This window comes from Rhagoletis pomonella, unplaced genomic scaffold (assembly GCF_013731165.1).
Source record: "Rhagoletis pomonella isolate Grant_MI unplaced genomic scaffold, Rhpom_1.0 Rhpom_scaffold_00007, whole genome shotgun sequence".
NCBI lineage: Eukaryota > Metazoa > Arthropoda > Insecta > Diptera > Tephritidae > Rhagoletis > Rhagoletis pomonella.
In genome coordinates this window covers 35063975-35077342 of record NW_023458561.1, presented here as the reverse complement: position 1 = coordinate 35077342, position 13368 = coordinate 35063975, and the positions used below count along the sequence as shown (strand labels likewise).

Genomic DNA, 13368 nt, shown 5'->3' with positions numbered 1-13368 from the left:
ATGAATGAAAATAAACAATAAATATAATATATTCACTTTTTACTCTTCAGTGTTTTACGACTAATTATTCGTTGACTACTTTACTTTCTTTACTTGGGCTAAGCGACTAGCCACTAACTGATAACTACGACCACATTAAGTTAGGTTTGGTTGTCGCGGTCATCTATAAGACACACTTATGCCCAGGGCCCATTGTGATGCTTCATGTGAGGTCAGCAACTCCCAATCCCTCCTAAAATCATTTTGAACTTTGCAGAATTATTAGAAGATCTCTGATTTCCTCGCATCTATGGTCCTTCAAGATTTCGTTATAGTTACCAAATCATGCGCTGAGAGAAATACATATATTTTGTTGGTTTTTTTCTGAGTTTAGGTCAGTGTGTTTAGCGCTGAGCACCGGCCACAATTATTTGGCAGTTTTTAAGGTGATTTCGCCTTACTCGCCGCTCGCTACTTTAGCAAGCCTCACGGAGAAAAGTAGCTTACAAGTTTGTAAGAGTATTCCTATTTCGTCATTTATATCCTCACATATATTTGAGTCTTATGCCAAATCATGCCTGTTCGTCTTCCTTATAATTTCCCTCTGTTTGGCTGTGTCCCGGAACCCGTATCACCTTTGGGCGAAATAATTCAGGCATCTTGTTATCATATGCTCTGCACGTAATCCTGCTGGCTTTCTTGTTGCCCGTAACGCTGTTGCGCCCCGGAACCCAGTACTAGTGTACGTCCGTGCCAGTGGTAGAAGAACGGTGCCATTATCGCAGCCTACCTGTTAATATGAAAATTCTCTCTCTTGTTTATTCGGTTACTGCTCAATAGCTCTGTCGCACCGTCGAAAAAGTAGTCAATCCAACAGAAGTGCATACCTTCTGACATCACTACCATCCAAGATATAATACGATGAGCAGGGAAAGGCAAGAAATCTGTAGGACACAGCTGACCGGCGGGCGACTGCGCGTCGTATTCGCGTTTACATACACGACTTGTTCGCACGCACACAGTGACAACAATTGCACGTACACTAAAAATTATTTCCAGTTTTTAGTGGCCAAAAAAGGATGTGCAAATTATGAATGAGGAAACAAATTTTCCCAGTTTTTAGTGACGAAAAAATTATGTCCACTTTTAAAGGAACCAAAACTGTATTTCCATGTCTAGTAAATGAATGACGAAATAAATTTTTACCTGTTTTTAGTGGCCAAAAAATTATTCCAGTTGTAAATGAAGCAAAAATGTTTATGATAAAAAAATTATGTCCAGTTTTTAAACAACCAACTTTGTATGCCCAATTTTTAGGTGATACAATTTTTTCCAGTTTTAAGATTTAAACTAGTACGGGTTTAGTTTCTACTTTCAAGCATTAAATGAGACTATATACGAAAGAAAAATGAATGTATATCGTAAGTAAATATTTATATATAAACCGTTTGTTTTGGCACAAAATCTAATCAAGTTCTAAAAATTGCTACAAATGAGTCAAATCAATTATTAATTGAAAGCGTATAGTTAGTTTTGTCTAAAAATAAATAAAATATTAAAATAATCGATAAAACAAAAAAGCATGAGGTGATTGATTGTAAGCAAAGGTAGTTGTGATTATATCCTTTTTTTCTCAGGAATTTACTAACTATTTAAGTATGTATATTGCAAGTAGTTTATGTTTGTGACTGTTATTGTTTTTGAAAGTGTTTGTGCGCAACTACGCAACGAAAAAAAAATGACTGCGTCAATAGTAGTCTTGACGATAATGATATCAAACTGTGATACATTAGAATAAATATGACGATGATTAAGCTGGTCTTGATGGGTTTCTTGCCTTTTTGCCGTGACGTGTGTATGAGATGACTAACAGCGTTTTCGTTTTCCATTATTTTTGTGGTATAAAATTGACCCAATAAAATCAACAATGTACTTACCAATGGCTCATTGCTTTTCACCAGCTGCACAATTTTAATTGTTTCCTCATCTTCGTCCATTTCAATCGGTATTTCCGGCAGATGTGGATAGAAGTCCTTCTGCGCAATGGCATCGTGAGCATACAAAAGGCTCTATAGAAAGTCAAACAAACATTTGTATGTGGTTGCATACATATACATATCTACCTATATACATAAACTGCTTCAAAACTGTAAATAATTGCAAATTGTACCTGTAAATGCGATTCTTGCAACAAATGAAAGGCCTCTTTGCACTCCTCGCTCAAGTGGCAACGTTGTGATAGCTGCTCCAGCACTTCGTACAATATCTGCAGCAGCAAAAGCAATGAGGAAATTTAAATAAACATCAACACTTTTGCAAATAACTACACTCGTGGCCACGTATGGAAACCTTAACACCACTCTTTCTAAGAAATTTCGTATAATTTTGTAAAGGAATGAAATTTTTTTTTTTTATTATATGTATTCAAAACCGCAACAAAAAGTACATAAATAAAGGTTTGAAACTTTGCACAAAATTTAGAAAAATTCATCAAATTTTTACTAAAGTTCAAACTATTTAATAAAATTTTGTAGGGAAATTTCGGGTATGCAGTTAATTTTAGTACAAGAAAGTGTAAGTTTGAAGTAGATCAAATTTCTGGTTGATTTTTGAAATACATATATTTTTTCCATACGATGTTGAGCATTTTTTCCTTTACATGGAAAAAACTACACAAGACCGTCGGCAAAAAAAAAATTTGAAAATTCACCGAGAATTTTGAGCAACATATGCAAACATTATTATACTAAAATTAAATAGGCTCCTACCTGAAATTTTCCAAAAAATTTGTATTAAGAAGTTTGAATTTTTTTTTTTTTAATTTTTCTAAACTTTGTACAAAAATTAAAACTTAAATTTATATAGTTTTTGTTGCGGTTTGAACTACATTCAAACAAATTTTATTTTTTATAAATTTACAACATCCTACCAATCAAAAAAAAAGTGGTGGTAATGTTTGTGTAGCCACGAGTATACTTAAGGGTGGTCAAAAAATACATGCGGGAGCAAAAAAATTAAAATGCTAAGTTCTCACCCCCTAGGATTTTTGTAAATGGAAAAAAGTACACCGGTATTTTTTTGTTAAAAAATATGCATATTTAGAACTGCCTCAAAAAACAATTTTTCGTAGAAAATTCGGTTTCTCTTTCGATCAGGAAACTCGGTTTCTCTTTAGCAGACTTTCAATAACAATACCCAATTGTTTATTTAACAATTTTTTAATACCAAGATTTTTTATAGCACGCACTTAGGGACTCAGAAAAAGTCGCTTGTATTAAAAACTGGTAAACTGAACAATTGGGTTTTATTATTAGAAGTCTCCTGAAGAGAAACAGAGTTTCTCGATCGAAAAGTATTGATTTTAAATAATTCCATAGGTACCATTTCTAGTGTTTTTTCCTAATATAAAATACATGGAAAACTTCATGGACTTTGAGGTAGTTCTAATATATTTTTTTATCAAAACTATGTATTCTTTTACCCGTTAGAAAAACTTTTTTGGGCCACCCTAGTGTACATATACATATATACATGAGCCCATCTTCCCATGAATACATGCATTCGTATACATATCGCTCATTTACTTCAATAGTGTCATAATTCAAAAAATACAAATATTGAGCTATGTATTTAGACATCACCGCTACCTTTTCTTCTACCGCTTCATAGCTGTAGCTATTACCAGTATCTCACTAGAACAAAATAAGTACTAATTTTTACTATGGGTGTACATATATGTAAATTCAAAACCTTAAAACAGTTTTTTCGGGTTTCCCTTTTTTGAGTTACGACACTATTGAAGTAAATGAGCGATATGTAGTATATGTATGGATATGTCTGAACACCTGCATCAACTTACCTGTCCGGATGTGGAGAGCACCGGCGCCAGTCGATCGTCTCGACCCACCTTGGCCACTTTGGTGTGCACATTGACGAGCGCATTCAGTTCCTTCGATTCGAGTAGCGCTTTAAGGAAATCGATTTCCTGGTCATTGGAGAGATTTTCCGCCTCCTTTAGTGATGTAATGAGTTTCGAAAGCGCTACGTAGTTTCAGAAAAGAAAAAAAATAGAAAAATATTATTCAAATAGCAACATTTACACAGCAACACAGAGGATGTATAGAGTTGTTGCCAGCGGGGTGTGGGTCATTTCATAAATGAAGTGAATCAAGAATCAGCTTGACGCTTCGACACACAATAAGAATATGGGGTTCTTCATAGATACATACATGCATACATATAAGGAAAAGTCGTACATGTGATAAATGAATGACATTGGAAGGCGAGTAAAAAGGGAGACGCTAGATTAAGAATCAGTGGATTTTTTTTTAATGGTATGAACATTGTGCAAATGCAAAGATGTACAATTTTACTGACATTATTTTACATTGCAGGCCTTCAGAGCCAGAGAAGCCTAACTGAAATTCGAAAACGATTTAGATACTGCCTAAAAGGCATTACTATTTAGCATCGAAACGGTAACAGCCCGGAGCACACCTTTTAAGTTAGTAGGTACAATGAATAAATCAGTAAAATACTGTATTTATTATTTGTTCTCATATTACTACAACAAACTTTATTTTATATAGGCTTATCTTGCTTTCATGTCCTGGCATGATACCTAAGATTTCGTATACATATGTATTCATTTTCTATTTACCGGGATCCCAATTCGTATCGGTAGCCATAACTGCAGCTGTCATCCTCTCCGTTCAGCAATCGGGATTTACTGACATGCACCTAAAAGAAATTATAAATAAAAGAAAATCAGACTTTGATTGATAGAATATACACATAAGTAAGATTTGTTGTTCAGTTGTAGTAGTGAAAATATTACAATTCGCAAATCATAAGTATAATGGGTTAGTTTTGCCTTAATTTGGACGAGGGGATCGATTTTCGAGTGGCTAAAATAAAAATTGCAATATGAGGCCGATAGCAGAACTAACTACTTTATATATATCGTTTTCAAATGTGACAGAGTTTAAAATTAAAGTCCCCTTTTCCTTAATTTTAAGGTACCTTCATTTTGAAGACTTATCACCAGAGAACGGATTTTAAGGACCTAAAAACCTATAAAAAAGGCAAAATAAGATTAACGAAATAGGCAGCAAAAAAAGACAAAAACCGAACTTTAATCAGAAAACAAATTTAGTTTAGAAATGTTTATTTTACAAGTAAAAAGAGGTGAACTATGAACTAGTTTCTTTATATGAAAAATTTGTTCTTTGGATATTTGACTGTTTTATCCTTTTGAGTTTTTAACTCACAAAACCTTAGTCTCTATAGTTGTAGTAACCACAAGATGTATTCTGAAGTTTTCTGGCAGAATTTTCATTCGATTTTCGAGAAAATAAGCCTTGACTGTACATACTAATAGTGGCGGCGATTTTAAATAAGGAATATTTAAAACTTTTATATTATCAGGAATAACGGGTTTTCCTTGTCCTTGTCTTAAAAAAGGCAAAAAAAGGACACAACAAATAAGTATATATGGCATCAGGGAAAGCTAAATCGTGAATTGGATACAAAATCCATTTACGAAGCATTCATCGATCTTTCGAGTACTTCAACATTGAAACATACAGTTTTATCTGAGTCTCTGAACTAGTTTTGGGTTAGTGTTAGGAGTGAATACCGTGAATTCGCTTAAAAGGCTATCTTAACTTTGCTCTCTTCTGTCACAACGTATGGTTGTGAAACAGGCTTTTCAGCTTACACTTGTACAAAAAAGAAATACAGGTCGAAATTGGATGCTACCTCATAAGTGCGCATCCAGTTTTCCGTAATTAATAATAGTGAAAGAATTTCACATTAAAATTTAAAGTATGTGTACTATTTTAGTAAAAGTTTTTATTCATATTTAAATTGCACTGCGCTAGATTTTTAGTAATTTGATGTGGAGTCCCATAAAATGAAAGGTATTTGCTTTTTCTAAAAATTAATTTAAATTTATTTCAGCAAATCGATTAAAGGTCTGAAATGTTAAGAAAAAGCATTTGCTAAGGTTTTGTGCAGACGGCCCAATATGCGAGTACTTCTCAAAATTTGGGTAAGTATCAAAGTAGGATAATCTAGCGCCTTTAACACTTTGCACACGTAGAGATGCATCTACATTAAGGTGGTCCAAAAATTAAAAAAATAGGTCGGATTTTCAATGCTCTCACTCCTAGGATAGAAAAAAATATACCTTCGTTTTTTATTTCGAAATCAAAAAATAGATGTCGCTCATAGCGTTTAAAGTTTTCCTTGTATTTGATATGGGGGAAAAAACAAATTTTCGTGGAAATAGTATAGATTTCATTTAAATCAATATATTTCGATCGGATTGCTCCGTTTCTTTTTAGGAGACTTACAAATATAATACCCAATTTTATATATAATAATATTTTAATATTAACTATTTTTTATATACCCCCCAGACACCCCAAAAAATATGCAATTGCAATATGCATTTTCAATGATTGGATTTATTCTTAGGAATTCCGAAGATTTGGCTGAACCAATGACATTAAAATCGCTGTATGTTTCGTTGGTGCATAGTGTCCTAGAGTATTGTTGTATAATTTGGAACCCTTACTACCAAACTCATTCAAATAAATTAGGAAGAGTGCAAAGAACTTTCACTAAGTTTGCATTATCCAAACTTCATTGGCAAAATGGATGTCCCGATTATTTAGGTAGACGTAAACTGTTAAACCTACAGAGCTTATCTGATAGAAGAAGTTACTTTTCAGTAATGTTTATATACAATATCCTTAATGGTTTCGCAGACTATAGTGATAATTACGATTTGCTAAACCTCCATTATCCCAAAGGTGAATTGAGGCATGTTAAAATTTTTACAGTCGCTGCACATAAATCTAAGTATGCATTAAATGAGCCGATATCAAGATGCATTAAACTATACAACACTTATTCCGAAGTTACAAATTTTAATTTAAATGCATTAAACTTTAAGTTGAATTTATTTAAAATGTTTAACTAATCTAGTCGTTATCCGATCGAAAAATACTGATTTTCAAGAAGAAAAGAACAATCCACGGGGGAGAGAGCATTAAAATTCCTTTTTTTTTAACACCCTAATGCACATACACATTATATAAGTAAATGAAAAACTAAAACACAAACTTGATGCCAAAGAACTCTAAATAATTTCGTGATTCCTACTTCCTTGACCTTGAAAATTTTGTGACGTGGGATATGATTGCATGCCAGCCAGCACTAAAAATATCAACAACTTAAATAACTATGTAGTCGTTATCTAATGGAAATAGCCACATTAATCTTAGCTACAAAAGTGAATTCGATTCCTTAAAAATAAAACAACCATGAATAGCGACAAACTGCAGTAAATTACGTTTTCCTATAAATTTGATTACGACACTTTGGCGCGCCAAGTTTACATCGATTGTGGCCAAAATCGACTTTGCATGGATACATACTTACGTATACATCTACATATGTAATGCGTGTGTGTATTTACTTACATTTAGGCAAACATATGCGCATTCATGTACTTTTTCGACGCTCTGGCGCCTAAAATCACTGCATGAAAAATTATGCTATGTTCTGCGATTCCTCAATCCGATATACATATACCCATGCAGTGTGGGTGTACATATGTACATATGTAAATGCGTGCCATGTAGGAAAATTTATTAATATACTTTCGAATTAAGCACATCAATTTAATGGAAAGTTGCAATAGCAGGTAAACGGCGCCGACATCATCTTTTTAATTTTTAAAATTGACCATTTAATAAATTTTTCTATAAAGAAATTTTCTAAATGAATGTGCAACCGGCATAAAAAACTGAAAATCATGCCGAAATTTTTTGCATCGGGCTAGTTATTTGCGTTTTGATTTAGTCTGCGACTCCGCGATATTTTGAAATCTGATTCCAGTATTTGACAGCTGAATCCAAGGGGGTCGAATGCATTACGTCGTCCTTGTTCAGATCCAGAAACTAGTTCTACCAAATAACATTTTCCCTACAAAGCATGCGTACATGCCTAGGTAGATCTGCCAATATATGTATGTACAAGTATTTACCTCGAATGGCGGCAATCAGTGAGTGAAATGAAATGTAACTTTTTGATTGCCTTGCTTTGCACAAAATATTATAGGCGCATTTTATTTGCGGCAAAATCAATGACTGATTCTATTGATTGGAGTTTAGCGTGTTAACGTTGAAATGCACGTGTTTTTAATGAAGGGGTTGATAGAGAATTGTGACATTGGGCTGTCGAATTGACCGTGAAATAGTTGGTTATAATTAAAATATATTAAAATATATCTTATCACGACAGTATAGAAAGGAAATGTTGTTAAAGCAATACAAGTAAAATATTTAGGTGGCACCCTTTCAATGAGTTTGACAGCTTTCTGACTCTATGACGCAAATCGACTTTGGCATGCAATTCCTAGTAAGTATTCCAAACACCTAGGACTGGACCAAAAGGTTGCATTACTTTCGATCCCAGACGTATGCCAGAACTACTACATTCTGAGATATTTGCTATTCACGTGACGGCAAAGTCGGAAAGATCCCTCAAAACTCGCCATCGTTTTGGACTGTCAAGTTTCGAGCATTGGCTATATGGTCGGTAACGACTAACGAGATTTACGACCAAGAATGACAGTTTTTGACTCAATGGACTTTATTCGCCTAACTTTTAGCCAGAGAGCTATGTTATTTAAGCCTACCTGCAGTGAAGCCTAATTAGGATCGGTATCCATTGATAAAACAGCAGTTTCATAAGCAAAGGTGCCGGCGGTGATTCTTTCTGAAGTAGGGAGTTATATGTATAGAGTAAATATAGGATTGGGCTCACAACGCTTCCTTGGGGTACGCCTCAGTGTTGCCACACATGGGATTTTCCTACCAAAACCGGTAGGTTTATTTCCATTTGGTAGGTTGGTAGGCTAGATTGGATTTTGGTAGGTTTCACGACAAAACCAATTATTTGCGAAAAGTAGAAAATATGTATCTCCAAACACTTGAAAAGGGCTTGTCAATGAACTCATTGTCCCATTTACCAAAATAAGGATAGTGGACTTGACTATATCCACCTTGGCACGGACAGAAATTGAGTTCTCAGAAAAGGCGAAGTATCTAGGAATAACTCTGAACAAAAGGCACAGTTGGAACTCACATCTCTCGAATGTTACAACAAGGCTACAAGTGCGTTTTATGCCTTCCGAGACTTCACGATAAGACTTGGGGAATATCCCCAAAACTAACGTACTAATACGGTAGTAACGTTCAGTACGGTAGTTAAGCCCGTTGCTACATATGCGGCACTGGCCTAGTGGCCAAAAGCTAAGGAAGTAAACGCTTGTGCCACATTGAGCAACTGCACCGACTGGTCCGCGTCGCCATAGCAGGAGCTATGCGCACCTTGGTGTCATTACAGGCATGCCTCCTTTGTTTGCTCGAGTGCCCTATGGCTGCCCATTAGCATGAAAAGTAGAGATCTTGGGGTCATTTGGAGGTTCTCAAGACATTTCTGGATGATCCCGATGATGTGTTTTTGAAATTCATCGAATTGTTGATATGTATCAAATTATTGCAATTTAATCGATAAACTGGAATCGGGTCCATTACAAGTCCTGCAGAAGTCCTCAAAAGACCTTAAAAGTTATAAAAAATTTTTATGTATGTAATGCATTTCATTTTTATGGCCTGCTGGTTAACTAAATAATTAAATAAGAGTGAATTTTGATTAGATAATTCAAGTCTCGAGTATACTCACATAAACGACATGCACTTTTTTTACATTAGTTCGTTGAATTGTTTTACGAATAATCTAAATTCCAACGAAATCAGTAGTTAAAAATTTTTCCTAACTTTCAACCTAGTTTGCCTATAATATTTTAGATTCAGACAGGATATGGTACATAAAATTTGCATGTGCTGACATAATTCGTTGAAAACACAATCAACCCTACATGCATAAATGCTCTGAATAGCTTTGCTTATGTATTCGGAAGCATGAAATAGCAAATACACTATTTGTATGCATAAAAACAAAACGGATGAGTCGAGTTTTTGGAGTGCATCCAAACAATGGCTGCCGGACTAAATGCACATGAACTCATAATTCAAAATGCACACAAAACTCTATACACACATACTTTATTCATTCGCTTGTAATCCCAGCCAGTAAGAGATCTGAAAATGGATCCAAAAGGGAAATAATAGTGTGGATGAAATGCGGATTGTTGTCCGTGTACCGATTCTATTTCGGATACTTTCACCATTCGTTTTCCCACTAAAGTGTGCGGCAGGGACGTTCTATGTACAAAAAAAAAAACAAATACGAGACCGCACTGTTGGCAAAACTTACCTTTCTCTGGTGTTTGGATTTTTACTCGCATGTGCAAACAAACCACCAGCATGAACTCAGCCAGAAAACTTGTCGTTTTTACTACTGCCTAATTTTATACAACGAAAGTTTGAAAAGCATATACTATACTAGCCCCGCATTCTATTTATAGATCAAGCCATGAATAAATCCGGCCAACGAGTGCTAAATACCATTGGCCCGCAGAAATTGTGAAGGAGTGCCCTTTCCCGAAGAACGAAAATCGCGATGGAAAAAAAAACGATGGGAAGGCTATGGGTTTTGATAGAACAGAAAAAGATGGAATGATCAACTGAATACATAAACAAATATCGATTGTACTCCCTGGAACACAATGAAAGGACCGAGTTCAGAAGGAACCCTCTGCGCTTTAAGACCACTTACACAATCGTATTAATGGACTTTGGGCTGTGTTTGACGCCTTTCACGTACTGCTTCAAATTTCATATTCACAGGTATAGTAAGGTCAATACTTCTTCACGTGTAACTAGTATATCAGCAAAAACTATCTATCATCCATCCTAGAACCGGAAGGTAATGGACGTAACAAAAGAGCCGATGAGCTTTACACACAACAGGCGTACCATTTCCAATGCTGGATATTAATCGACCAAACGAACTTTTCATGTACCAACGCGAAGACTAGATACGTACACAGGGGTGCAGAGTTGCATGTATGTATTTATGTGTAGATCGCCCGATATAAAGCTTACAGATTTCTTGTTGTAGGACTGCTTACGGGGGCACTGTTTGCTTGCAGAACATGTGTTCAAAGTAGGCCTAGTGAAAGATAAAAAGTGTAGGATGTGCTACCATCACGAGGAAACAGTTGAGCACATAATTTGCGAGTACCCAGTCTTTTGCAGGTAAATACTCGCACCACTCGCTGAAGTGCAGCTACAGGGACCACAATCAGCAATTGAAAAAGGGCCAATTTCAAATTTACAATTCGCTAAAAGGATGGCAATGTTCAGACACGTTGCCTTAGTTTTGGGAGCACTTATAACGTAATACACATATCTATTAAAACTACCGATGCTATGTTGTTCTATGTGAGTTAGTGATGCACAGAACCATGGAACCGGAACCGTAACCTTTACGGGTGAAAAAACCGAAACTCGATTCCAAAAGACACCAAAAAACGGTTCCGGAAGAAGCGAAATTCGATTCTACTAGACCCAAAAAAAACGGTTCCGGAAGAACCTAAATTCAAAAGGCCCGAAAAACGGTTCCGGAAGAACCGATTAATGCTCTCGAAAAACCGGAAAAATAAGCCCAAAGCACTGAAAAACCCTTTCAAGAGAACCGAAAATCTGTCCCGAAGCAACCTATGCACTATTTATTTTTTGAGCACAAAATCTAAATATAAAGATATCGGCCCGAAACTCGGTTTCGATATGTATTACAGAGTTTTGAGTTGACCGACCACACTTTGTTCGATCGTCCGTCCGTCTGTGCACACGATAACTCGAGTAAAAATTGAGATATCTTAACAAAACTCGGTATGTATACATCCTTCGGGCGTAGGACGGATGGTATTAAAAATGAACAAAATCGGACAATAACCACCCCTACCTCCCATAAAACGGTAGTTTTCATGAATACGAAAACTGCGATATTTTAGTAACTACTGAAGATTATTAACTCAAAATTTATATTTACAAAAATTTTTAGACGAGAAATACGAATGTTACAAATTTTTGGAAAAGGGGCGTAGTCACGCCCACTTATGATTGTATGTGTATGTCTTGGTAACCGCTGCACCAATTTCGCCCAAAATTGGCATAGTTTTTGGCCTTGGCATAGGATACCAAATGGCTGACAATTTTTAAAATCGGACAATAACCACGCCCACATCCCATATAACGGTAATTTAGAGAAATACGAAATCATCGATAAATCAGTAAATACTAAAGCTAATTTATTCAAAATTGATGCTTGCAATAATTCTTTATCAAGAAATACGTTTATTTATGATAAAATTTTGGAAAATGGGCATAGCACAGCCCACTTATGATATATATATTATATTATTATGGAAATGCTTGTAACTTCGATATTTCAAAATTTAAGGACGCTAATTTATTCAAAATTGATACTAACAACAATCCCTTGAAAGTAAGTAACATTATTTGGAATTTTGGAAAATGGGCGTGATACCGCCCACATATGACTATATAAGTTTTTCTTATTATGTCTAACTGAACGTTATACCGAAGATGTTTAAAATAGGGGTAAAATCACCACCGGCTTACCATATAGTGGTAGTTCTCGGAAAGGTGAAAAACATACTTGCGCCGGGTATTTAATGTTCGGCTTCGGCCGAACTTAGACTTTATTACTTGTTTCCTATGACGTATGCCAGCTTTTTCCCTCATCTTTCATGCTTTCAAAGTGCTGTCAGATGCAATTTGTGTGTCTCAAAAGAGCAGCAAAAACATCGAGAAAATTATGTTTTCAAATTGGAAACAGTACTTTGTTTTAATTGAAACCTTAACATGGAAAACGCGTACTTTTATTTTGTTTCATGTATTTTATTTTTTTTTTTAAATAAGGAATGAATGTAATTGTTTATTTATATTCATTGCTTTAGTTTATAACAAAAATATAAAGAAATTTATTTTTTTAAATCTTTCATTTTATTTTATTATTTCGATAGGGCCTATTTCCGTTACCACTTTTTTGAGAACCGGAACCGGTAAAAAATCCCGGTTCTCCTATGAACCGGATCCGACTGAGCCGACTCTTTAATAATGGGACCTATACTGGCCAGCCAGCATAACCTAACCTAACCACTGCTGGGTGTGTGGGTCGCGCAACAGAAAACCAAAGCAAATCTCGAACTGGGCACAATGACCAAAACACATCAGCATGTACTCAACAAATAGTGCTGCACATACTTTGAATGCATATATGTATATATGTACATTAGGGTGGTCCTTAAAAAATCAAATGAGCGAATTTTTTCAGTCTCACCCCCTCACATCGGTAACGCCATGGTCACAGATATCACATATA

General features: G+C 35.3%; 2 protein-coding genes across 11 annotated transcripts in view; one reads left to right on the top strand and one right to left on the bottom strand.

The window, feature by feature from the left end:
• The window catches only part of LOC118742690, a 208132-nt gene that overhangs the window by 144056 nt on the left and 50708 nt on the right, over positions 1-13368 (top strand). The window lies entirely within an intron of this gene.
• Positions 1-13368, bottom strand: part of LOC118742692 (MAGUK p55 subfamily member 7) — a 34492-nt gene that overhangs the window by 4811 nt on the left and 16313 nt on the right. For all 7 annotated transcript variants that reach the window (XM_036474955.1, XM_036474954.1, XM_036474956.1 and 4 more), the window contains 4 exons: positions 4640-4719; positions 3839-4020; positions 2150-2245; positions 1917-2048 (listed from right to left, as the gene is read on the bottom strand). In XM_036474955.1, coding sequence (XP_036330848.1) covers positions 1917-2048; positions 2150-2245; positions 3839-4020; positions 4640-4682 — 453 coding nt within the window. In that variant the 5' untranslated portion in view covers positions 4683-4719. The remainder of the gene's footprint in view (positions 1-1916; positions 2049-2149; positions 2246-3838; positions 4021-4639; positions 4720-13368) is intronic.